Genomic DNA, 27,393 nt, shown 5'->3' with positions numbered 1-27,393 from the left:
ACCCTTGCAGCAGTGTATTTCCTTTTTGAGAGCCCCTGATGTGGTCAGAGGAAGATCTGCTTCTCATACACTCTTGTGAAATGTTCCTGGGTGAGGTAGAGCCAATCACTTTGTTCTGGCAGGTACAAATGCTTATACTAAATACCCAGGGACTGATTCTCCTCTTTCCTTAAAGAAACAACATACCTTTGATATATAAAACTGTGGTTTTTACTCTTAAAATCCATATGTAAAAGATACTTCTTTTCCAATGCGAATCCACCATTACTTGGTGTACTAGTATACATTGCTAAATCATTAAAGTATAGCATTAACTAATCATCATCGTAATTAGCACATAGTGCAATCATCAAGAAAAGAAAGAAAAAACCCTCACAGACAGTTTGAGGCAATGATAATAAATAATAATAAATAAAAATAATTTTGCTGAGCATGTAAAATTAGCCAGCTTTTCATTCTGATGGGCCAGGACCGTTGGGTTTTTGGGGGGCTGGGAGTGAGGAGAAGGCAGCCGTGCTTCTTTTAACTGAACAAGAGACTTCCACGACCTGGTGGTAATGCATGACTGCTCTGAACCGAATCAGTGTCCTTGCCTGATTTTAAGCACTAGTTCAAGACCTTCAAGTCCAATAAGTGGGCGGGTGGCTCTAGCATACAACACAGAAATTCACATGCCAGCATGAACTTTTTTTCAATGAGAACTTCAGTGATTGAAAGGCTTGTAGCAATTGGGTTTGGTTTTGGGGGTGTCTCCCCTCTTCCTGCTTCTGGCTTGTCTCCTTGCCTCCTCCAGCTACCTCCCTTGTCTCCCTGTGCAAACGGCTCTTTCATACTACACTTGCTGTTATTAGTCAGGTAGTGCTAATTTGTATCGGGACACTAACCAAATGCTGTTTGCAATTCAATACACAACTTTTTAAATGAACTGTGCAAGTGTGAAAACTTTTTAACATAATTTAAAGAAATATATTTCCTCTGAAAGTCAGCTGTCAGCAGGAATGATTAAATTTAAAGAGTATCTTTTTCTCCCCTTTAAATCAGAGACCATCTAATAGTGATCATTTCGCTCCCAAAAGCTATGCAAGGATTGACAACTTTAAGTGAGGTCTGGAGAAGTTCTGTCACTTTCTCTGTTCAGGTGCAACTTTCTATACTTGTTTCTGGGGCCAGTTTCACTTACACCATGTCTGAATCAAAATCCTTTCACCATTTTTGAATGGTGAGTGGTAAGCGGTTGAGAAAAATACATGGCTTGAAAAGAAAACTGGTTTTCCTTCCGCCCTTTTCGGGGGAGTAACTTAAAAAGAGCTGGACATTTATGTTGCCAATTTGCAACCTACTTTGCTCTTTGTAGCCTGGCACATGTGCAGTAGAATATTTATTAAGTTATGAATTACCCTATTATCCCAGGTGCCCTGCAAAGGCAAATGCAATCACCTCCCAGCTCTGCTGAACACTCAGGCTATTGAACTTCAGGCTGGGTAGAGAGCAAAACTCAACCTCGCGCTTGGAGAGGTCCAGGGGCGGATGGTGCCTGTACTATCAAATTGTCCCATGGCATCCTTAGCTGATGGCAGACTGGGATAGATGCCAGTAGACTTTTTTTGTTCCGTTTTCCTTCTTTAACTGGTTTTAGGGCTTTTCATTTGACAGGCAGACAAATATTTGGCAGCTGGGTTAACTGAAGCATAGAAAGAGGCTCTTTGAGCACTACATTAAGGTATTTGCAGCTGATAAATGGCTAAAATAACGTATAAGTAAAATGTTCAAAGTACAGTTAATTTTAAAAATAACCATTCATTTTCTACCTCTATTTTCATCTTTGATCTAGTAGATGAATTTATAAACACAGATGCTAATGCTGCAAAAATTGATACACAAGTCAAATGCTAAGCATCCACTTAAGTCCCACTGATTTTACAAATATCTGTGGTATATTCTGTAAAATAATTTCTTCGGATTTTTTCCTTGCTGCAAATATATCTTACCACAGAATGCAGAAACAACCTGTACATCTTCACGCTTCATCCATGCCATCCTACACTATGTATTAAGGATGTGCCCATATCCAAGCTATATAATATTTTTATTATTTGAAGATAGATTCTTTCTGGGTTGAGATAAAGCATGCCACCAAAAAAAAAAAAAAGGGGGGGGGGGGGGGGAAATGTAAAAGTAAATGGAAAAAACCTTTAAAGAACTAACATAAATGCCATAATTTATAGTTTTCAGAATATCAGGAACAAGAAATCTGTCGAGTCTCTCTGATAGGTCTACTGATGTCAGGTTTTTAAAAGAAAAACCAAACTAAACAAACCTCTAATCAATGAAACCTGATCCCAGCCAAGACAACAAAGACATTGCAAAGAATCAAAGTGTGTTCCTTGCATGTGTGTTGTCCCCGGAGGAACCACAAAATAGGTTCATGCTAGGAACATTTTAGCAGGAGAACTCAGGAGCTGTCTAAAATTCAAGCATCTATAAATGTTATAATTGCAGAACTTTTGTGGTTGAAAGGGACCTCTGGAGATTGTCTCATTCAACCTCCTGTTCACAGCAGACTCAACTACAGCAGCTTGCTCAGTACCGTGCCCAGCTGGGTTCTGAATATCTGCAAGGATGAAGACTCCACAGCCTCTCTGAGCAACCTGTGCCAGTGTTTGACCATCCTCACAGCAAAATTTTTTTCTCTTGCATTTAAATCAAGTTTCCTGTCCTTCAGTTTGTGTTCGTTGCATCTTGTCCTGTCACTGGGCACCGCTGAGAAGAGACTGGCTCCGTCTTTACTGCCTCCCATCAGTATTTATACAAACTGATAAGATCCCCCTGAGCCTTCTCTTTCCAGTACCATTTCTCAGCCTCTCCTCACACACAGAGGTTCCAATCCCCCAATCAGTTTAATGGCCCTTCGATGCAGTTTTGGTCCAGTACATCCAACTTTTTTGTTCCAGCATAGTCCCGAGCTGGCCACGGTGCTCCAGATGTGTCTCACCAGGGCCGAGTGAACAGAGGGGAGTTATCTCTTCTGGCAGTGCTCTGGAAGAGCTGGAATCACCCTTTGTAGTGCACCCCTGGATGCTGTTGAGCGCCTTTGCCACAAGGGTGCATTGCTGGCTCATGCTCAACTTGATGTCTGCCAGGAGCTCCAGGTCCTTTCCTGCAAAGCTGCTTTCCAGCCAGTCAGCCCCCAGCCTGTACTGGTGCATGGGGTTATCCTCCACCAGGTGCTGGACTTTGCAATTCCCTGCATTGATTGCCATCAGCAGATTTCTCCAGCTTGGTAAGGTCTCTCTGAACACCAGCACAACCATCTGAGGTATTGACCACTCCATCTGATTCTGTATCATCTGCAAACCTGCTCAAGGTGCACTCTGTCCCATCATCCAGGCTATTAATGGAGATGTTAACCTGTACTGGGCCCAGTATTGATCTCTGATGTATACCACTAATGGCTGGTTTCCCACTGGACTTCATGCCACTGATCACAACCCTTTGAGCCCAGCAGCTCAGCTGGGCCTGTACTTCATCAGTTTCTCTGTAAGGATGTAATGGGAAGCAGGGCCAAAAGCCTCACTAAAGTCAAGATAAGCAACAGCCACTACTCTCCCCTCATCCAGCAGCCAGTAATCTCATTGCAGAAGGCTACCAGGTTGGTCAAGCATGAATTCCTCTTCATAAGTCCATGCTGACTGCTCCCAATCACCTTCCCATCCTTCATATATTTTGCAGTGATTTCCAAAATTATTTGTCCACTACTTTCCCACGGCTTTAGGCGAGGTTGACTGGCTTGTAGTTTCCCCAATCCTCCTTTTTAGCCATCTTGTAGATAGCAGGTATATTTGCTTTCTTCCAGTCCTCAGAATTCTCTACTGTCCACCCCGACCTTCCAAAGAGAATAAAGAGTGGTCTCACAATGACATCAGCAAGCTCTGTCAGCGTTTCTGAGTACATCCCATCAGCTCCCATGAACTTGTGTTTGTCTTGTTTGCTTGAAGTTCCTTAGCCCAATCCTTCTCTATCAACGGTAGTTCCTCCTTGCTCTAGACTTCCCATTGGTCTCTCAACTCTTGCATGTTTATTTTTTATGTTTGAGTTCAATCAGGAACTCCTTGTTTATCCTTGGAGGCATCCTGCCACCTTTGATTTTCTGCCTATTGGGATGGACCATTCTTACGCTTGGAGAAGGCAATCCTTGAAAATCAAGAGGTTGGGCCTCTCTTCTCTCCAGGACAGTACCTGATGGAAGTCGTTAAGAAATAACTTTCCTAATTACATGACTGACATCCACACAAGATACATAGATTAGCAGATACTATATTAAAGGAATTAACAGACACATAGATATGATCTATTTAGAGGGAGCCATTATTCTTTTGTTGGAAGGACTTGCTTGTGCTTCACAGTGGTGTTGAATTGTATTGGAATTCTTTAGGAGCACCAACAGCATGCAGATAAGGAGCTGGTTTATATGTTCCCTTTGGGTTTCCAAAGGTATTTGAAAAATACTTCACTGCAAACTTTTTAAAGCAGCCATGTTTAGGAGAGAAAATCCTGGGCTGGATAAGTCAAAAGATAGGAGCAGAGGGTAAAAATAAAGTGTCAGTTCTCTCAATTTGAGAAAGTGTCCGCTGGTGTTTCAGTCTCCTGTGCTGCTAAGACATCCATAAATGAAGTGCAAGAGGGTGAACCATAAGAGAAATAAATTTGCTAGGAGTGGAATTATTTAAGACACTGAGTGCAAGGGCTAGCTACAAACTGGCAGAAGGAAATTCAGGGTAGATTGACGTAAAGTAAGGCAAACAGGTAAAATAATCCTCATCGAACAGAACCATGGATTCTGAGCTATCAGGCCTGAGATGTTTCTTGATTAGTTTTAACTCAAAGCTCATTAGCCATCAAAAAGCAGCAAATCAAATCTTAGAAGTTACTAAACAATAGAACATCATTATGCCAGCAGATTATGACATGGCTACATCTTGAGTGCCGCTGCAGAGTTCTCACTCTCAAAAAAGTATCCAGTAAAATTGACAGAGACCTCTGCAGAGTTGATTATGCTACAAGAGTAGATCTTGGCCATCCAATATTCTTCTGTCCAGTATAACAGAGAATTGGAAGGGTGCTTGATTTTTCAGAGACTCAAGTAGCACTTATTGGTGCTGAAGTATCATTAAGCACAAAATAGCAAGTTTCTAGCAGTCTAAGCAACAAGCTACCTAGACTGGCAAAATAAATACAACACATAAGCATCTAGGAACAACTAAAAAACTGTAACTCCATTTTTTTTTTATTATATTCTTTTGAAGACTGGAAAAACATTTTTGTCTAAGGGTTGATGTTAAGATGAGGCATGCCAATGGCTTTATCTGACATTTTGTCTTACGTGCCCTCAGCTAATCATTTTAAAAAGTAACTGGCTTATTATATTAACTTTTATAAGACATTTCTTGTTTATTAGAAGATGTTCTGCAACACAAAAAAACCTGAAGTTCAGGTTCTATAACATAATTATTTTGACAGAGAGAAAACAGAAAATATATTCTAGAATTTACCTTCAGGTTTTTCATTCCAGTGGGCATTTTACAGTTTCCACTTAAGGGGAACAGAAAAGCAAGAAATATTTAAGCTTAGGTATGCTTTAGAAACCATTAATTTCAATGACCAACCCAAGACCTGCAGGATCATCTCAAATTCAAATAGCTGCTCATTTCGAGGATTTCACGGGGCTAAGAGCAGATGTGTGTCAGAAATCAGGAAACTGGCTCAATTCCTTCGGGATTTTTTTTCCAGAATGGAAGCATGGGGGAGGAAGGGAAAAGAAGAAAAACAATTTGACTGAAACCTCACTCTTTCTCCTGTCTTAAAGAGAAGTGGGAGTCTTTAAGCAGAATGGCAATATCAGCTACAGCAGTCAGATCTTTGGAGCTCCAGATAAGGGTTGAAGTAGACAGATGTATATTTATCAGTTCTGATAAATCAGGGATCAGAGCTCTTTGTCTTCCCCATTGCCTACAGCACTTCCTTCCCCAGACACCTTACAACCAGATTAGGAAAGATCGTAGATAAGACATAAGCAGTGCAGAGGATAGTTCAACAGTGTATATTTGGAGCACGTGCAGAGTATCATTATTACTGCTTTAAGCAATCTTCCTTTTCAGTACTTCCAGTATCTTGTCTAATATGGATCCATGCATTACAAAGGACAAGTAATCCCACCCCACCACCACCACCACCTTGATTTATGAGGGTTTTGCATCTCTCCATCTCCCTTCATGCTTCCGCAATTATTTTTTTTTCAACTCCCACTGTACTTCCAAAACCTGGAAACTTTCTGCTCCACACAAGATGCTCTTATAAGAACTAGAGTTTACAGTATACCAACTAGCAAATTAGAATTAACGAACCTGGTAGCATGGAGGTCTTATAAAAGCACAGGTTGTTAAGGTATCTTCTTACTCTTAAGAGCCACAGACTGACAAAAAAGGTTTCTTATTTCAAGCAGTATGTGGGTAGTTCACATTTTCTATTTCAGAAACAGCATACTTACTGAAATTAAGTACACCTAAGAACAAGGAAAAATCCCACTGACACTCTGTATTTGTTTTTCTGCATGCATTGATTTGTGATGCATACTCATTCCTTGGTAAATGAAGAGGAAAAGCTCAAATGCACAAACCTAGTGTAAAGAACTGCTCACATCTGACATCTTGGAAATACCAAAAGGTATTATGTACAAAGAACCTTCCAAAAGCAGCCCTTTTTCGTACTTCACTTATTTGAAAACAACTATTTTTCTGCACATCACATTCCCCAGTTTCTCCCCGAGCAAGGCAGCTCACAACAGGTCAACCTTAAAAAGCTGTATTTGCCAGCACCTTGATCCTTGCCTCTATCCCCTCCCATGGTAAAACTCCAGTTTTGTTAAATCTCTTTATTTATAATCTTTTTATATCAAAACAGTTTTGTGCTTTTGGTTTGTGGTTTTTTTTTATATATAAAAACAGCAACAAAGCCTTTAGATCACACAGGGGCTAAATTCATTATGTTTGAAGGAAAGGGAAGAAGAGACAACAATAAAAGAAACTGTAAGAGTCCTGCATTTTCCTAGAGGCTTCCCTTGAGGGCCCTGAGGCTGGGAAGCAGCTCAGCCGCACTCGGGCGCTCCTCTACATTAGCCTTCCAGCAGCAGCTAATAATGCTCTGGAGTCTCTGGCCCACTGGTGACTCGTGGAAAACAGCAGCAGCCAGTGAAGGGCGTAAGTTATAGGCTACCACAGCATAGAGCACATACTGCCGCTCACCCTGGTAGGGCTGCTCTCGCATGACAATTTGCCAGAGGGTGATAGCAAACGAGTAGATGTCTGCTTTGGCAGTGACCCTCTCCCCTTTGAGGAGCTCCGGGGCACGGTGTGTGTACGTGCCCCCTTGCTGGCAAACATGGGAGCTCTGGGACAAGCCCTCCTCCAGTTTCTGAGAGCACCCAAAGTCTCCAATCTTGCACGCTCCCTGCTCAGTGATGAAAATGTTTGCAGGCTTCAGGTCCAAGTGTACAATGCCCTGTGAGTGAAGAAAGGCTAAGCCCGTTATAATGTCGCAAGAATAGCACACAGTCTCTTCCATGCTCAGGGCCTTCCTCCCACATCCGCCTTCATCATCCTCACCCCGTCTCCATGCATCACCAGTGCCATAGATTACATGGTGCAGAGTGATATTACCCACATACTCCATAATGATGGTGCCCAGGCTGTTCTGGCTGGCTGGGGCACACGTGCTGGCAGCCACCACACGTACCACGTTATTATGCTGTAGCCAGGCTACGTTCAGCTCAGCCCAGAAGCTCTGTCGTGATGCCAGCCGGTTTTTGCTGCTCTTCTTCACCTGCTTCACAGCCACAGTTGCACCGTGGTAGGTGGCTTTGTAGACAGATCCAAAGCCCCCAGAGCCTAGGGGCTGCAGGAGGCAGAGCTGATCCCAGTCAATGGAGCACCAGGCCAGGCGTGGAGGCAAGCGACGAGTCCTAACCAAAGGAGTTCCTCCCAAAAAATCTTGGCTGCTTTTGCCAGGGATAACTAAGGGGCTGCTGCAGGGTCGCAAATCCACATATGAGGAAAATTCCCAGGGAAGAAAACAATTAAGAGGAATGGGTGATGGCATAATAAGATGGAGAAAACAACAAGCAGTTACTAAGACAGAAAACTAGAAAGATTCCCTGACAGAAAGGACTCTGCAGGGGCTGCCAAAGCCTTTTATCCCCCCTTCACCATTTTCCTCCCTTACCCCAAATGAACTGCATCTGTCACAACTAGCTGAACCCAATCAGGCTCACCTGGAAACATTCTCCTCCAACCCTGAAGCAAACCTTTAGAAAGTCGAGGTAAATGGATTTAAAGCTAAAAAGATGTTAACTCATATGTATGTCACATCATTTCTAATCTCAAGAGAAAAGAAAGATGTTCTGCCCATTGAATGCTTCTAGCAAAATGCCCCAGGAATAAATAAAGCAATGATTGGTGAATGCATTTCACCATGGCTCCAGGCAGGAACGGTCATCATCAGATGCATTAAACAAAGTCATTATCAGAGGAAGCAGCTGAAATGGTGAGTGCTAGCGTTTCGTGATGCTATGGCAGGCATAACTAATATAAAAGCATGTTTGTAGAAACCCTGCCACTTAAACGTGATTGGGACAAGGGGACTGGTTTGGTTGCTCAGCTCTGCTCATGCAGGACAGCAACCTTATTATAGCAGCATAAAGACAAATGATTGCTCTGTATCATCTACTGGATATAGTAACTAGAATTATACATAAATATTTGGTCATCTTCCCATCACATCCCACACAGTTACTACAGGTGTGTATTTTATTTCTGCATTCTCCTTAGTAAACTTATTGCTAAATTTACAGAGCTATTCTGGTAGAAGACAAACATAATATTGCCTTGCTGATCCCAGTGATTTTCAGAGGGGCTTTTGCTCTTTTGGCCCTGCTTTCACCTTTTCATAGTGCTCATGTTAACTTCCTTAGTCTTCAGCACCTGCTGCCCAAGCATCAGAGCACCCTCATGGGACCTATACAGCTTTTGAATATGCCAGTAAGTATCTTTCTGTACGTGTTGACAAACATCTTTGAAAGCTTGGTACCCATTTCCCACTTCCTTGCCCATCATAACCTTCCTCTGGATGTCAGCTTTGCCAACACAGATCCTCCCATGGGACTTCAAAGATCGGCGGTGCCCGTTTCTCCAGAGTTTACCTCTGGGCAGCACTGGCGCAGCGGGCAGTTCTTGCAGAGTTTTCCTGATGTTTCCTGTTCCTTTTGTTTTGCTCCTCTGGATGAGTAAGATGCAGCACAGATGCACTGAGGGAGGTTTCAGAGGTGCTCAGAATATGTGCAAGCCCAACTGGAGTGTTCTCCACTTCGAGACTGGTTTGATTGTTCACCTCAACAGACAAACCTAATGTCCCAAGGTTATCTTCAGACCCTAACTGAACTCTAGATCAGCTCAGCCAGAGGGTTTCAAAGGTACCACTCTGTGTAGCAAATCAGTGATAGAGATCTTCCTGGGTACTGAGACTTAGGACTATCAGGAGAAATTTGTCATTGCAATTCAGAGGGAAGTAAACCTGGACCAGAGATGAATACGAATGGGGAATTTGGGTTATCACCTGCCAGTGTGAAACAGATAGGCTGGGGAAGAACTAGGTGCTAATAGGCATTGTAGGAGTTGCTAACAAGTGAGAGTTGCAAAGAGTTAGGGATGCCAGAGGGCCTCTCAATGGCCCTGGGTGGGACAGTCCCTGCAGATAGGACTGCCTGACAACACCAGGCTCCTCTTCCCTTGCCCCACCCAGAAGAGACTCTAATAGTGCCAGAGGCCCCTGGACTCCTCTGGTGTTACCGCACCCTGCGAACCTCGTGCTGTAAAGCACAAGCCAGCTGGGTAATACGCTGCTGCTGCCCCCTCCTAAGGGCAGCTATCTGGCTTGAGGCACCGTTCAACATCAGTTATGCAGGGAAGCTCTGGGGGTGGGGGGAAGACCACAGGAGCTTTAGTTTTAAATAGGCAGTGAGGTAAGCTGTGGAGGCAACAGGTATTTTATACTCCTTTTCTGAGCAACACTGTGATTTTATGCTTGTATGCAGAAGTCTTCACTTCTAATCTTTGCAGAGAATGTTTTCTAGGCAGGTGGGTTGTGATGGAAATCAAAAGCTGCAGTAAGCAGATGAAACTGTACTGGAGGGAGAAAGGAATTTTTATGCCTATTTTCTGAGTGCTATTAGGGCTCTAATTCTTGCATGAACTTATAGAATCGTTTGAGTTGGAAGGGACCTTAAAAATCACCTAGTTCCAACCCTGCTGCCACGGGCAGGGGAACTTCCCAGCAGACCAGGTTGCTCCAAGCCCCATCCAGCCTGGCCTTGAGCATTTCCAGGGATGGGGCATCCACAGCTGCTCTGGGAAACCTGGCCCAGTGCCTCACCACCCTCACAGTAAAGAATTTCTTCCTCATATCTAATGTAAATCTACCCTCTCCTAATTTAAACCATTACCCCTTGCCTTACCGCTACAGGCTCTACTAAAACGTCTGTCCCCATCTTTCTCATAAACCCCCTTTAAGTATTGAAAGGCCACCCCTGGAGCCTTCTCTGCTCCAGGCTGAGCAACCCCAACTCTCTCAGCCTGCCCTCACAGGGGAGGTGCTCCAGCCCTCTGATCATCTTCCTGGCCCTCCTCTGGGCTGGTTCCAATGGGTCCATGTTCTTCTTATCTTGGGGGCCCCAGAGGTGGATGCAGTACTCCAGGTGGGGTCTCACAAGAGCAGAGGGGGAGAATCGCCTCCCTCGACCTGTTGGTCATGCTTCTTTTGATACAGCCCAGGATACGTTTGGCTTTCTGGGCTGCAAGTGCACGTTGCACATTACAGCATTGCACGTTGCCTCTCGCCCAACAACACCCCTAAGCTTTCTCCTCAGGGTTGCTCTCATTCCATTCTCTGCCCAGCATGTAATTGTGCTTGGGACTGACCCAACCTACATGCAGTACTTTGCACTTGGCCTTGTTGAACTTCATGAGGTTCACACAGGTCCACCTCTCAAGCCTGTCAAGGTCCCTCTGGATGGCATCCCTTCCCTCCAATGTGTCAACCACACCATACAGCTTGGTGTGGTCAGCAAACTTGCTGAGCGTGCACTTGACCTCACTGTCCTGTCACTGACAAAGGTGTTGAACAGTGCCAGTCCCAGTACGGATGAGGAATGCCACTTGTTACCAGTCTCCGCTTGGACATTGAGCCATTGACCACAACTCTCTGAGTGCAACCATCCAGTCAATCACTTATCCACCAAGTGGTCCACCCGTCAAATCTGTGTCTCTCCAGTTTAGAGACTAGGATGTTGTGTGGGACAGTGTAAAAAGCTTCTTCTGTGCCATATAGTATATAAAAGCAGCAGAGAGACGTCTCTGCTATGAATTCTCCAAAAATATCAGCCTTCTCATGGAAGAAATGCACTTGTTCCAACCTGTTTTCACTGGGTTACGGTGGCAAAAAAAGTTCAAAGGGAAAGTTGGTTGAGGAAGAGGAGTAGATAGAAGGATGCATGGATGAAGGGCCTGAGAGTGGACCTGCTAAGCTGACAAATATAGGAGCATATCTGGAGATTGTGAATGCTACAGAACACAGCAGTAAAATCTATGTTCGTAAAGCAGAGGGTTAGGATTAGGGCTGTTCCCAAATTTCTTTGGTTGAAGTCTCATTCGGAAGGATACAGCAGAACTTCCATATAATTTTTTCCAGATTCCATGTCCTCCCCTTTTGGCAATTTTCATGTCACCTTTTTCTCTTTGCCTGGTTTTGCCTGGTTCTCTTTCTGGTTTTGCCTGTGATGGCAGGTGTATTGTATTGCTCTTGGGGAATACACTGAATTTTTGAGCAGGAAGAGGGGTGTATTTTAGGATCTAAAGAGCCTTAACATAACTTACTGTCCTGTCTCAAGCTGACTGCGAGCAGGGGGACAGCCAGTGCCTTTCAATGTGAACACAATTAGAGCACATTTAAAAGCAAGTAGGCTTTTATTCTTAATAAATGTTATTTTCCTTTAATCCATTGATGACTTGGCCCAGTGACTTCCAAGGAGACACCACTGGCTGAAGGAGGGGGCTACAGCATGGCCTGGGGAGACATTTTCAGAGGGAAGCAGGGCTGCTGGGGACAAGCTGCTCCTTCCCTCCCAGCCACCCTTCCCCAGAGGAACCCCAAACATTGCACTGTGCACCCACAGCAGCCTCCTACCACACCACTCCTGTTTCACTGCTATTTCCACAAGGAAAGAGGAAGCTGTATGAACCAGAAGTCATCAGCAGAGAATGCAACAGGAACTTTTACAAGTGACAAGAGGGAAACACATCCTGTGTCCTAAGAGCTGCAATGTGTCACAGCTATGTAATATGTCACAGCTACCATGGCCTGTGGCAGCAATGGTTTTGTTCCAAGCTTGTGTGTCGTATTTCTGCAAGTAAAACATGCTTGTGCATCTGATGCTGCAACAGCTGCCCAACCTCATATTTGCTTCCAGCTGAGAAGAAATACAGAACCAGTCTCACTCAGTTCACCTGTTTATATTTCACTTGTATATCAGGAATACAGAAACTCTTTATTTGCCAATAATTTTAGTTACCACTGCTGTTTGTTGCATTGCTGGACAGAAGTCAGCCCCAATACCAAGAGCCCCAAAGGACTGATATGGATGTAACTCACTACAACTGAGGATGCATATCAAACACCATTTTGATCAAGGTGCATCACTGTTGTGGTTCTTAACAGCCAAAGTTTTGTCTAAAATAAGAGAAGGACAGAACTGGGGACTGGAAGTGATTTCAGAGAGTTTAAGAGTGTATAGTTATATTCTTCTCCACAATCATTACTTCATTTCTTTGTACATCTGGTTCGTGTACCATGTAACAAACCCTTGAAGACTTGGCTGTCCAGTAGCTTCTAAGAACTGCTTTACAATTTAGAGGTAGCGTTGTGTTTCTAATAAATTACGTTATAACCTTGCTAAAGGAGTAAAATTTATCTAAGTACTTAAGTTACAGTCCTATGCTCAAAACTACACAGTTCCTTCACCTGTGCCATAATGATTTCTGAGAGGTTTTCTTCCCAGTTTCAAATAAAAGTTTTCTCCATTTACTGTCAGTCCCTGTGATCTCAGTTTAGGATTTGATGATGATCCTACATTCTTCCTTAAACATACAGTGTTTCAAGGTCCAAATGTTGCTTCCAGTCACACCTCATCGACCTCAAATGATATTCAGAGTTGCCTGAAAGCAGTTCTGATATGATCAATTGCACAGGTGTAAGCCATACCATTAGTGGAAGCCACCCCATACACAGGCTTGCTCTGAAGGTAGGCAGACTACGAAGATTAACCATATATTTTTTTTTTTTACAACAAGCACAAGCCAGAAAGGAATCCAGTTCACGTTTCAGAGTTTGGCTGTTTTGATGAGACAAATGACACCTTGGAGTAGCAAATACAAGCAAGTTTTCATTAAAGCAGTCAGAGGTAAACCCAAATGCAAAAGAACAAATACATCTGCAAGAATTGTGGTGCTATTTTACGGCTGAGAGATGTAATAATAAACATTTTAAAAGGTTAAACCCTAGTTTATAAATAATAAGATTACGTTTCAGACACACATTGCCAAACAGCTGCTTGATGCTTTTTTCCTTCCCAGTAAGGTTACTCCACATGTTCAGGAGCAAAAAGCAAAGGCTCTCCTTATCTGAACACAGGCAGGTTTTAGCTGGAGGCACTGGCACGCAGGTGAGCTTTCACAGCTGATTTATGGGGGCCTCAGGGACCACCACCGACCAGGGTGGACCAGGAATAACAACCTGGGACCAGCTGCTGTAGACTAATATCACAATTGCAAAACAGCACTTTGAGACAAGCTAAGAGAACCTACACTTAGGAATAAAGATAGTAAAATGTGAAGTACAGGCGCTCACCCATAGCAATACTTTCTGGCCATGCCAGGACAGGTACCTACCCTGGGCGGGTTTACCGCTGTCACATGGCTGGCACCTTATGCAGTATTTTCAGCCAAATTGTCCGAGATTGGTTTTGCGGTCTTCCCCCTGGCACAAAGCTGACTTTGCTGGGTCACAGGGAGATGACAAAAGGTAATTTGAGATTTGCAGCTTAAGGACTAGAGAACAGCTTCAACGCTTCGTGAGAAAAATGATTCACCTACAGCAAAGGGCCTGGGGGGTAATGTCAGCGCTATCCCACTGCTTGGAGACAGCTGCTTTCCCAAGTCCACAGATTTAATGCTGATGCCTAGAACTGAAGTATAAAAGGGTCAGTCTCTCCCAGCAGCTCACAATCCTGTTAACACAGACCATGCCCAGCTCTGTGACTCTCCGTTAAACACACTGCCATAGCAAATGCAGTGGCTCCCTGCAAACACCACATCTTCAGAGTTGCAGAGGGGAAGAGACAAGAGGATCAGCTACATCTGCTGGCTCTGAAATGATGGACTGGGCACTCTGGTGGGCCACAGCAAATTATCAGAGGTTGCCTTAAGTTACAGGGTTTTAAACCTGCCTGATTAAAATGGGTTGTGCAATTCAAGTATGTTGTTACAACGTCTGCATTAGTGAATAAGCAGAAGCGCCTTGTAAAAATATGGCTGAAGAAAAATATGTCTAAACTGAACAGAGCACATAAACTATGGGGCAATCCTGTAATGCTTTATTGCATTTAGGAGCCAGGCACTGACAAAATATGAGGAGACAATTTTCAGGTGAGGACAGACTTCATTGAGTTTGGGAGTTTTGTCTGTGTTTATTTGCCCTTAATGTTTGCTCTTCCTGTTACAACTCTGATGTTGCTTGTTTATGGCATGCCCCTTAATTGTACAGAGCCTGTATTTTATTTTCATTGTTAAGCACTTGTGAGGGAACTTGAAAAGATTTACCCATGACCATGTGTGTAACAATTTTAACACAAAGGCAGCAAGCCAGAGTTGAGCTTAATTTCAGAAGCACAGCCTACAGAACTTTTCTGCTGAAATTGTATCTAATACTACACAAGGATAGCTGACAAACACCTTCCTCGCGAGAGTCTGTGCTCCCCTTAGATAAATTGCTGTCTCTCATAGATTAATCACGTATTTGGAAGAAACTCTTCCAACTTGCCTGGCAAACCACATGCTGTGTTAATTAGGAGATACCTTTACAAACTGCATGATTCATTTTGGACTTGTAAAATACAAACAGTTCAGACTTAAACTTTTTGAAGTAAACCAAAACAAAATAAAACTGATTTCTCAACTTTTTCAGGTTTGATTGCTACCCTCCCATGTATAAATACATGCACACATACATATAGAAAATTTTAAGCAACGTACCAATTTTCTGTGAGTATTCTCTCTGTACTCTCAGGTACTCCACATTTTTCCTACACACAGTGAGCAGAGATCTGACTGATTTATATGAAAATTACACTAAACCATTCTTCTTCTTTGTTCAGTGCAGCAGTGAAAATCAGTGCCATGGGCAAATTACCAAGGATCAATTCAAATGATTTCTAGCCCAGCCACAGTGTGCATCACTATAGTCCTGTTTCCAGAGTACTCGGGTGATTACTGATGTCTTCAGTCCCCTCTGAGGCAGACTAGCTTTGTAGCTAGTGATCTTACAACACAAATGTTCCCAAAGGAGACAGGGTTGTGGGATGATGATGACATTGAGGAACACAACTGTCAATTATATTTTTTTAAATACTATTCTGAAAATGTTCATTTCTGGAGGACACACAGACCATTACAACAAATGAATATAATTATATAAAAATACCGAGCAAGATGTCACACCTTTACTAGGAGCAGAGGAAGTTTATACTGAATTACCTGAGCTTATAGCACGTGAGCAGGAATTTGAAACTTCACACTACTGCTGGTGTCTGTCAGTGTCAACACCAGTATCTCCACTGTTGTTCAAAACAGAAATAGAGCATTGCTGTTTATTTGCTAAAGGCCCCAGCTTAAAATGATAAGCAGCAGTTAATCCTCCAATACACTTCTCTAACTTTTAAGCACAGGCTAAATTTTGTCATACAGCTTATCTTGCTGTCCTGCTTGCTGCCTGTTTGTGATCACCAACCCTTTTGCTGTGCCAGCTACCACACCTGCCGCTTTGGAAAACTTAATTTCTATCCAATTTAATACAGTGTTTTGATTTGCAAAGCAGGGATGCCAACAGCTCAGTTCTTGCTAGTCCAGCAGCAGCTCTGCATCACTTTTTTTCTCTGCCAAAAAAATTTATTTATTCTAGGGCATGCTTATATGTGGGAAGCAAAAGGAGAGTGAGGGGGGAAACTAGAATGGTCTTTCTCTTCCATTCCTGGAGAATAGTGAGACCACATAGAGATGATACTGAAGGACCATTTTCTTATATTTTCTTATGCAAGTTTTGGAAAGGGGTGGTTACAGGAGAGACAGAAGGGAAGACACCTGTGGCTCTCAATTTAACAAGGAAAACTCTGGAGGGAATGCACCATGAGATCTCTGGATATAACATAGGTATCATCCATGCAATCACATTCTACTTATTACAGAGGCTGATGGAGTTCCTAGAGGGTGTCCATTTGGAAGGAAACATTAATTCAGTAATGGTGGATGAGACCACCTATGACAGTGACATAAAAGCTTGTTTTTCCCTCGGCGTGGGAGTGGGGAATTAATATTTTTGCAGAGTATTTCATACTGTAGAGCATCTGTACAGCTTTTGACTCCTGAAATAACAAGGCCAATCCTCTCAAGCAAGTTAGAAACCTGTGAGGCAGAAGTGATGTCAGCTTAGAGGAAAGGGATAGGGATCACAAGAAAGGAAAAACGTCTGTGCACGCGAAAGGCAAGAGCCAACAACTCTCTGTAACAAGCTTTTCTCTCAGACCAGGTTACAGAAGAAATCTAAAAAGTCAAGACTTGGAAAAGAGAAGAAGCCAAAAGCAAGAAAACACAGACAATGCTGAGGATGTTAACAAAGTACGTTCCAATGAGCAATGAAATGTGAAGTGCTGGTCTTTTACTTTCCCAGCAAACAGTCTATGCTAGGGAACAACTACATGGAACGAGCAGAGAGGCAACTTTCTGCAGTTGTGAGTAGGCTGCTCGCCTGGCTGCATAGCACCTCTTCCCCCCACGCATTACAGTCAGACTTCTTCGGCAGTGTCATGGGCAGACGGGAGATCTACGGGATCAAAGCAATGGTACTTCTCCTGGAAATATTTCATACTCTGTCTAGCGCGTGCTGCACCCTTACAGTATATCCTACAAAATGTAACAATCGATGTAAATGACTTACATTAATCTGAAATGACGGAGAATCACTCACCTACATCTCCTCAATGAGCAGTCCCACTATGGAAACCCCAAACTCACCTTCCAGTGTCTCACAGCTCTTCAAAGTGCAACTGGATGGCAAACTCAATTGCTTCCTTCAGATCTGTCTTGTCACAGACACAGTAGCATCATCCAGTTTGTTCCTTGGTGAAATCATAAAATGCAGATACTTATGCTTTAAGATTTTCTGGAAAACTGACATTTTACCAGTCATAAATTAGAAAAGACAGTTATACCTTTGCAAACTCAGAATAACTACACCCAGGAAAACTGGATGTATTCTGTAATTACTTATCATAACCACAAACATGCAGATAAAGATTATCTATTGAAATGCCAGGCATAAGTTATTCATTAACTAAAACCATTCTGTAATTTTATTGATATATTTTGTGGAGTTCACATATTTTTGTACAGCAAACATAACACTGTAGGCCACAAGAAGCTGCAGCACTATTGTTTAATAGCAGCAAGGTATATTTTATAATCAGGGTATGTGGACAATAAATAATCTGTTTCTTTGGATGTGAATGTTTAAAATGAAGTTCTGCTGCAGCTTCATAATGTGATTGCTATTTTACAGAGCTTATACACAAAAATATATATGCAATCTTTTTGTCTATATTTTATACAAATACAACAGTAGTTTGTGAATACATTTTAAAGTACATATACATGATAAGCAACTCAATTTCCCATATCACAGGATAGCAAATTTTAAATGCAAGAAACATATACAAATTCAGTCTGGAATGCAGGGTTTTCTGTGTTCTTTTTTTTTCTCTATTTTTGACTCAAAACTTTTATCATTAAAACATTTTAGCATACAAGTTCAAACAATTTTTCCACTAGCTAAAAATATAATTTCAGCAATCCAAGTCAGGTTTGGGTGTGTCATCATTCCCCAATCTTACTTTTCCCAGTTTTCATCTAAATTCCAAGGCTTTTAGTAATATATAGTATGTTCATCACTCCACACCATATAAAAAGCCCACATTTAATTTTAACTAGCCATCACCTATTTTTGTGAACAAGAGCTGGGCTTGTCAGCGTTTAAATTTGCATGTCCAAAATTTTACTTTTGCAAGTGCATATGAATACATTGTGGTGTTGCACAAAGTTCATTAATGACAAATTAAGTCACAGTATAAAAATATATCATACAACTATAGGTCTAGTATAGTCCTTTTTTCTATGGGTAAAAATACATCTGAATGAGACAGGGAGGTTTGTAGCACCATGAGAGGAGTTGTATCCCAAGTTACATTAGCAGCATGATCCAATATAACAATATTGCAGGAGTGTTTCTGAGGAGATAAACATTCACTCTGGTTCAACTGTACCACTGAAGCTTATACTGAAAAGTGTTTACATATGATTAGCAATAGTTCTGTGTCACTTCCAGGGCTAGATAACTGTTATCAAAAGACACTGCCTTCCAACAAAAGTAAGACACCCTTATTGCATAAAAGCTTTGGGCCTATCCAAACACATTTTGAACTACTGTGGCGTTATTTGTACGTTGAGCGTGATGCTAAGTAGGCTGTGGTTTTAACTGTACACTGGGAGGATGCAGGATGGGCAGCTAAGCCTATACGGTTTACTACACACCAGACAGGTATGTTTATTTCAGAGGCTTATCTATAGACTGAGAAGACTACAGGATGAGCTGCTAAACCAGTGTATGAGACAGACATAACGAAGGATGCAATCCTGCCCCCTTGACCTTTACGGATGCAGGATCAGGCCCTAAGTTAACTTCAGACAGCAGCATAGCGATGATAGGATATGATAAAAATATATCTGCATCAAATACTGCATGTTAAACATTTTTGCCATAGTTTACCATCCAGAACTCCAGAGGACACAGTTTATAATTACTGAAGACAAGCTCCTAATTTTTTTTGACTGGTATTCAAAATGGCAGTAGAAGACAGTGTAGTTTGAAACATGTAAACCTAGTAAAAACCATTGTAAAACCCTTAAGAAAGACACACTGGTTCTGTGCAATATAGCAAATTGATAAGAAAACACTGTAAAAATGTACCTGTTTAAAATTAGAATGTCTACCATTTTGTACACAAAGCATTATACCAAAGGCCTACATATATGTAATCTAATGGCACTTGAAACAAATTATAATAAAAGGTTTTATAATAAAAAGCATAACCTGTAAGAAATTTTCTTAAAAGGTTTAGGTTTTCTTTTTGAAAGTGCTATATCTTGTAATATGTGTAACATAGAGGTTGACCAAGCTTTATTTTAAAAAATATTGGCCTATAATACAAGTTTAGCTCACTAGGCAAATGATCCTGAAAATATGTACTCTTAACATTCATTATTAGCTTAATAAAGCAATCAGCTCTGGCTCATGTTTCAGTCAGTATATGGTTTTTAAAAACCGCTACTGCCAAATTAACAATAAATCACTCTATTCCACAATTTACTACTAAATAAAGCACAAGCAACAAGTACACAAAAATATATATATTTAAAAAAAACCCAACAACCTTACTAGAAGTTTAGAAGTTGCACAAAGAGTGGTGCATGATCAGCCAGCCCTCCCCCCTCCCACCAAGAATCCATCTGAAATCAAGAAAACAGGGTTTAAAAACCAGCAGTTTAGTAGTGGCCAATATTGACTCTGCCTAAGTGATATTCAAAAGCACTCCGGTGGTGGTAGTATTGCTTACAGTGTCAGTCTGCTTCCATGTTACTGTACATCCTAGTTCAGTGGCAAACACACTCGGTGCAGCCACCCACTGAAACCCTAACTGAATGAGGTTCAATATCTTGTCTGAGGTCCCTATTTCTCAAGTGAAATGTATGTCTTAACTCCAAAGTGAAATGTCAATCCCTTTTCAGGATGCTAAGGCACGAACGAAGTAGTAAGGATTCTGGTTACGCCCTAAGAAATGGATGTTGGCAAAGTGTCTGTTGGGTTTTGGTTTTTTAATGAAGCCTAAGCGGCAACCGAGACTGATAAACAGTCGCTACGGACTGGAAATCTGTGTGCCAGAGGCTGCCCAGGACGGACAGCGCTGCCCGGCCAGGCTACCGGGCCAGCTGCAGGATGCTGAGCACTCACAACTTTCCTCTACTGCAGCGGGAGTTGCAGGTGCTTGGCTCCACATGGGACATAACCCACTGGAGGAATTAAGTCCATTTATCATCATCTCAGATTGATTTAAAGGATTGAGAATAAACCCGAGTTCTTCCTAGACACGTTATGGTTGCTGATTTAAACTAGAGTTACATTCGGTTGCGTTCACCTTGTGCTCTGTTCATCTGTGGTTTTCTTTCCTTTCAAAAGGTGAAGAAGAAAAAAAAGCAATATTGAACAAATCATTCAACTAAAGATGTAAGTAAGCGAGCAATCTGTTTCACAGAAACCAGAGGAAGCAGTCATGAAGCAGAGCTCAAAGCCCCCTTTGAGATAACGTGCTCCTAAATCCAAAATTTAGGAGTAGTTGGCAGAATTTCAAAAGGTATTTTCCTTATTAATACATCCTTATTTTAATGCCTTTGGAACACAAACACATTTATAAAAATGTTATCTTTCAGTAATAAAATTTAAATACACATATGTATAAAATAGTAAAACTACACCTGCATATTGCTCCTAGAATTAAAAAAAAAGTAGGAGCTACTGATAAAACATCTGGAGCATGAGCTCCTTAAATGGGAGCAACTTTTGTTTCTGTGAAGTATATTTAGTTTAACCACTTAAAACCTTGTACGAATCCTCATTATTGTTTGAGAGATACTAATGTACTTGATTTCTATTTTTTAATTCCTTGTACAAAAATGACAAGGAAAAGAATTATTGTTGAATTACAGCAAAACTAGTTTGCTTTCATGCATCACAGGGCTGGGTTTTTTTTTTTTTTTCCTCTTTTGGTTATTAGGGGTTGGGGAATAGAATATATTGCATTAGGTAAAAGTGGTGTAAGCAATATGCTTTTACTTCACTCCTAAGAGTCCTGTCTTTAAATCTTGGCAATGGGCAAAAAGTCCCTAACCAAGTACCCAGGTGTAGAAAGTATGATTAACATCTAACTTGTTGCTTAGGAGGACATAACACACCATGTAACACAACTGGAAAGATCATTCCAATAAAAAAAAAATCAAACAAAAACTGGTATTTGCAAATTTACATTCACTCTCTGACTGCACACTAGTTTTGAACTGAAAATAGATACACACTTTCTGGCTGGACTTGATCCACCCTTTGGCGGTGGCAGCTGGGAGAAGACTGATGCCTACAAATGTGAATACGCTATTGGAAGATTCCTATGCAGTACTCTTTCTATGCTACTAAAGAGAAAAAACAGCAAGTTAAGAATTAAAACAAAAACTGCGACAAAATAGTCTGCATGACTACATTACAACACTTTTATATTTCAAGATCAGCCATTAATTTTGCCTGTTTCCCTCTACCAGAGTCATGAAAGCACAACAACACAGTTCCAAATTCAACTTGAAACATTTGTCATTTAGGCAAGCAGATTCTCTGTTGAAATTCTATTCAGCCATGATTTTAGAGAATGAAACTATATTTTTTCTTCCATTATCCATAACAGGCCACAAAAATTTAAGCCAGAAAATGGCAAAATTCGTTAACACCTTTTATAATGACTTCAATACAAGTCAAAATGCTATATATATGTACATGTGTATATATGCACTTCTATATATAGACACACAAGTTTTCAGAAAAATCTGAATTCTATATTTATTTAAAAAATTTAGATTTGTCATTAGAGAACAGATCAGATGTGTCACCATTTGGGAAGAGGATTTGTCTGGAAACAGACCGGAGATTTTTTCCCCCAAATCTTCAGGAATCTTTGTGATACATATTTTAACTGGATTCTTTGCAAACAGTAAAATCTATTAAAAGGTAAAAGTGGTAGTTCTACCACTGACATCAATAAAACAGAACAGCTGGTATGGTTGAAAAAGTTTTAAAAAAGGGGTCAGTGTTGAGAGTTTGCTTGGGATGACTTTCTACTAAACATTTAAAATGTGTCAATTGGCAGTGAAAATGAAAACCATACAATGAGACTGTTTAAAAAAAAACAAAGTAAACACAGCTGAGAATAAACACTTTCAAAACATTTTAAAAAAGTTAATTTAAATTTCTTACTGGCTTCATGAGATTGGTACTGTACAAAAGCAGAGAATTTATAATGTCTTATAGTAGGCACTAAGTTAAAAATGGTCACCTAAGGCATTTCTACAAATAGACAGTAACAAGCCAGCTTTGTACATCCTATTGGAAAGCTTGATGAAATCGTGGTAGGGTGGTGGTTGTGCTTAGACTGCTTGTGAAAGCTGCTGACAATGAGTGCAGAGACCCAAGACCTATACTATTGCTAGGATCTTGTGGATCCTGGGTTTGTGGTGGAAGCTGAGTCATAGAAGAATGTGCCTCCTCTTGCGTGTAACTCATTCCGAGGTTTCCCACTGAAACAGAAGGATTATAGGGAGGGCCATTTACAGGTATGAAGTTGAACAGCTGAGAAAAGTCCAATGATGGGGTGTTTAGAGGTTCACTAATAGGAACGGAGCCCTTGGAAAGGGAAACCTCCCCAGACCCATCATCTAGCGGCCCTACTTGTGGATCCAGCCCTAGTTTTGATGAAGATGCTTGAGAATCTTGGGATGAAGAAGGCATACCACTTTGCAACTCCATTAAGTAACTTTCGATTTCCCCTTTCAATGGCTGTTCTTTTTCAGGCATAGAAATTGCGTATGAGGTAGTACCGAGCGGATATTTCAATGATAGCTGGTGAGAAGGGTGGACAGACTCCATATCTATTGGACAAGGCATTCCCAATGGTAACGATGTGGCAACCATTTGGTGTGCAGATGCAGAACTCTGCATGGACTGAATCTGAGTGTTGTAGAGATTTAATTGCAAAGTGTTTGTAAATGGCTTTGATGTCAGTTCACTGGAAGGTAAAGACATCACTGGAAGCAGCTCATCCTTAATAGGCACAGAAACATTGCAGGTAAAGGGATCTAGAAGGTCCATTGGCTCTGTTTTGACCTTCAGAAGTTCCTGGTTGTGACTTTTCTTCATGTGGCGCGTGAGGTGATCCTTCCGCCCAAATCTCTGTGCACAGTACTGACAGAGGAAGTCCTTTCTTCCAGTGTGCACTACCATGTGTCTACGGACATCCTTTCGGGTGTAGAACCGACGATCACAGTGTTCACACTGATGTTTTTTCTCCTTCACTCCACCCGATGACTTGCCTGCATGAGTTTTTAGGTGCTCCAGCAGCACTCCTGTGCTTTCAAAAGTCTGCAAACATACCTTACAGGTGAGGTCACCGCTTGTTGCAGCATGCAAAGCCAGGTGACGTTTGAACCCAAGCTTGGTATTGTAGTTCTTTCCACATTCTTCACACTTAAAGGCCTCTTTGTTGGGATTGTGTGTATGTAGGTGATTCTTTAGGTGATCTTTTCGGTGAAACATTTTCTCACAATAATTACACTTGTGGGTTTTCTCAGGAGAATGAGTAGCCATATGCCTTTAAACACAGATATATTCTGTAAGTAATTATTTTGATCAAAAAACACACGTGCTCATTTTTTAATGGCAGCTAAATACTACACTAAGGGGTGCTTTGCAACAGAACCTTTTAACTGAAAGCATGACACTACAAAGACAGTTCAACAAATTTAAATATAGCAAAACGTGAGCCATTTTTCTTAAATTGACACTTTAGTTTTGGTGGGTTTTAGCTATTGTAACAGGGGTATATGGGCAAGTATGAAAGTATTCGTGTAAAAGTCCATAGCCAAAAAATTTTCAGTCCATACTCTTTTTCTTGTGACAATTCCTTATACAAATGAAAATTCTACGCTCATTAAAAAGAAACAAAACAAAACAACAAACAAACAAACAGAAAACAAAAGCAGAAAACAAATTAAGAAACAAAATCAAAGACATTAGCTTGAAAACTTAGGTAATTTAGAATTCTAGAAACAATCCAATGGATACTTTAATTAACACATCCTCTCTGCAATCAGCTGAAGGTGTACACAAACATATACTTTTACACGGCTTAACATGGCCAACATAAAATAGATAATATAATCTGAAAGATAAATAGAGTTTAATACCTTAGTAATTTGTACTTAGAAACAAAGGCCTTGGTGCAGTCTTGTTGTGTGCACTTGTAGGGCCTCTCTCCTGTGTGAGAGTATGAGTGAACCTTTAATTTCTCAACACTGTTAAAGGCCTTGTCACACAGTTGGCAAGGAAAGTTTTTTCTTGGTTTGGTTTCACCACGCTTACGTTTCCCTGAAGGGACTTTCTGGGTATCTCTTACTTCTGACAAATCACCAGGAATGACAGTGGCCATCGCAGCCTAAACCAGGCCTTCTTGTTGGACACTTGGGAATTGCCCAACTCCACTAAATGATTTAGCTTTAGATGGCTTCTCAAGTTTCATGTGGTCGTAAAAGAAAGCAAAAGGGGACTGGAAAAAAAAAATAAGAAACAACTAGTTTGTAACTAAACTTAGATTTTGAAGTTTACTTGCTATGTGATGCTTCTGAATAAAACTTAAAAATAAAATTAGGTTCAGCTGGTCTGATGTAATACCTGCAGGTTTCTTTACACTATTTGCTGCAACTCTTAAAACGCATTGCTCAGGATGAACAGATCCACATTTGCCCTGAGATCACACCTCACAACCTTCCCCTCAAGCACTGATGGAGAACAGCAAAGTTTCTGTCAGATTACGGGAGGCATCAGGCAAAGGGCCCACCTACCCAAGCGGCTTTCGGCAGCTTCGGATTTCAAAGGAATTACAGCCGTGCCTGCGGTGTTTGCACAGACACATGCACACACGCACACATGCACACACACGGTTATCAAAGTGAAAATCTGTAAGCCTCGAAATGTTTGAAAACCTGCACGAAAAGCAGCAGTACCCATGCTGACAGTCTCAGGGGGCAAAGCTCCTGTTCTCGGGCGTACCTCCTCACTGTCCTTACCTGCACATCTGCGCATCTACTCTCACAACATGTACACATTGCCAATGATTGCTAACGCCAGGTGAAATTCTCCTGTAAACTTACCCTCTGCTAACAGAGACAACGTATTAACAGCAGAAATCCCACGGATTAGGGATAGGTTAGATAGATTAGGGTTTTAACAGCCCAGTGCTGGAGACCCCCACCCTCCTCATGCTATCCTTCAAGTTGCAGGGGTGGCAAGTGTTCAGGTTTGGGCTAGCTCAGGACGGAGGCTCTTAGTCCAGCTGGGACACTGCAAACCACCAGCTAAACCGGCACCTTTCAGCTAGAGGAGGTGCGTGATGCTCATCTCTGACTTGCTGACTGACTCGGGTGAACAGCTTTAAGTTCATCATCTGGTAACGTGTAGTAGCAACTGGGCACCTGCCATGACAGGGCACTCAACAGCCCTCCTTTGTCAGGGGTAGCTGACAGCTTTTTTTCATCATTGGCACACAATTGCTACTACAGATACCAAAATTTAGTGCTACCCGTTGTGGCAAGGGCCGAGTGCGAGGTCTGTGGCAGCAGGGGCAAGGAGGAGGATGGTGGGAGGATGGCACTCAATGAGAGCGTTTGGCAGGGCCAGACAGCCCCAAAATTTGGCCTTTCTCCCTCAAAAGTGCCCCCACCCACCCCCAGCCCTGGAGTGGCTGCTCGCAGCTGCCGTCCGCTCCGGCCTGCGCCAGGGCAGCTGTGTGAGAGGCAGCTGGGCCGGGCGGCAGCGAGGCCGGGGCAGTGGCCTGGCCGGGCTGGGGGGCTCAGCGGCCGGCCGCCCCCACGGCCCCCAGCAGCAGCACAGGGGAAGCCAGCAGCTGCTGGGACAGGTGGAGCCGGGCAGCCGGGAGCCAGGCAGGGAGCACCAGGCTGCAGCTGCTCCAGCCTAACGCCACCTCCCCGATAAACAAAACGGACTCTTCCCCGCTGCCTGTGAGGGAAGGCCGGAGAGCTTGGAGGCGGCCTGGGCCCTGCCTCAGCTGTCCCCTCTCCCCGGCCGAGGCTCAGCAGATGGAGGGAGCCAACCACTCCAGAGGGGAGCGGAGAGGAGTGCCCAGGTGCGATGGGGCCAACACTAAATGGTCTTTGCGAGAGCCCTAGCGTGGTCCTGGAAGAAAGCAAGGAGGAAGGACAGCCGGTGTTCTTCTTAATACATGGCAGGACAGGAGGGCTGGGAGGGCAGGGAAGGGAGATGGGAATGTGCCTCTTTGTTTGCATTTTGTGAAATCTTCAGACTGACATCTCCATTTGAAACATGTACACAGAGTACGCTTTCGTCTACACCTTTTCCTCCCCTGTTCCCATAACTTCTCCCTTGTCTTTACAAGAGGAGAGAAGTCCTGGCTCACCAAGATGGAAATCTGCTGCCTTTCAACCCTAAAGCCCTCCAACGGCAGGTCAAACTACGCTACATTCTTTAAGCAAGAAGTTTTGTAAGACCTTTACTCCCCCAGATTTTATATGGAACCATTAACCTCTTTAAGGTGTTTCTTTAAGGACTACTACGATTTCAGATTTGTCTTGGACTCATTCCCACTCATGGGACGAAGCCTGGACACATCAGTTCCAGGAGTGGGAACATGCACAGGTCTTCAAAGGGTCAGCTTAATTTTATTTTCTGTCTGCTAATCAACTATCTAGTTCATAAGTGGAAAAATGAAACAGTTATTTGGAGACTCAGGAGCAACAATTTTCTGCAATAAAAATAAATGAAGACCAGTTCCAAAGCCTTCAGTGAAGCCACCAATGTAATCAAAAGGAGGGTCTGATTCACATCGAAGTTGTGATACCTTTGTGGATTGAAAGATTTTTTTCAACATATGCTTTCATCAGAATCTGGTAATAAAATTAATTTTGCTTTCCTGTAAATGAATACACTGGTCTTCTGCGCTTATTGGCCTGAATATAGAATGAAATCTTGCTTTAGCCTAATCTCTCCTGACAAATGAAGTTCATG

General features: G+C 42.2%; 2 protein-coding genes across 13 annotated transcripts in view; both read right to left on the bottom strand.

The window, feature by feature from the left end:
• MOS (MOS proto-oncogene, serine/threonine kinase) overlaps positions 1 to 13,288 on the bottom strand; it is a 30,373-nt gene extending 17,085 nt beyond the window's left edge. The window contains exon 1 of the mRNA XM_080379287.1: positions 6,674 to 13,288. Coding sequence (XP_080235413.1) covers positions 7,102 to 8,151 — 1,050 coding nt within the window. The 5' untranslated portion in view covers positions 8,152 to 13,288 and the 3' untranslated portion in view covers positions 6,674 to 7,101. The remainder of the gene's footprint in view (positions 1 to 6,673) is intronic.
• Positions 13,289 to 13,429: 141 nt separating this feature from the next.
• Positions 13,430 to 27,393, bottom strand: part of PLAG1 (PLAG1 zinc finger) — a 56,870-nt gene continuing 42,906 nt past the window's right edge. For 11 of the 12 annotated variants that reach the window (XM_080379280.1, XM_080379279.1, XM_080379281.1 and 8 more), the window contains 2 exons: positions 24,540 to 24,898; positions 13,430 to 23,944 (listed from right to left, as the gene is read on the bottom strand). In XM_080379280.1, the coding sequence (XP_080235406.1) occupies positions 22,681 to 23,944; positions 24,540 to 24,781 (1,506 nt within the window). In that variant the 5' untranslated portion in view covers positions 24,782 to 24,898 and the 3' untranslated portion in view covers positions 13,430 to 22,680. The remainder of the gene's footprint in view (positions 23,945 to 24,539; positions 24,899 to 27,393) is intronic. The other variant, XM_080379275.1, reaches the window with a different exon arrangement.

The sequence above is a fragment of the Falco punctatus genome (assembly GCF_963210335.1).
Source record: "Falco punctatus genome assembly, chromosome: 3".
In the NCBI taxonomy this organism is placed as follows: Eukaryota; Metazoa; Chordata; class Aves; order Falconiformes; family Falconidae; genus Falco; species Falco punctatus.
Note: the sequence above shows the minus strand (reverse complement) of the source record. Positions and strands in the feature narration are given on the sequence as shown.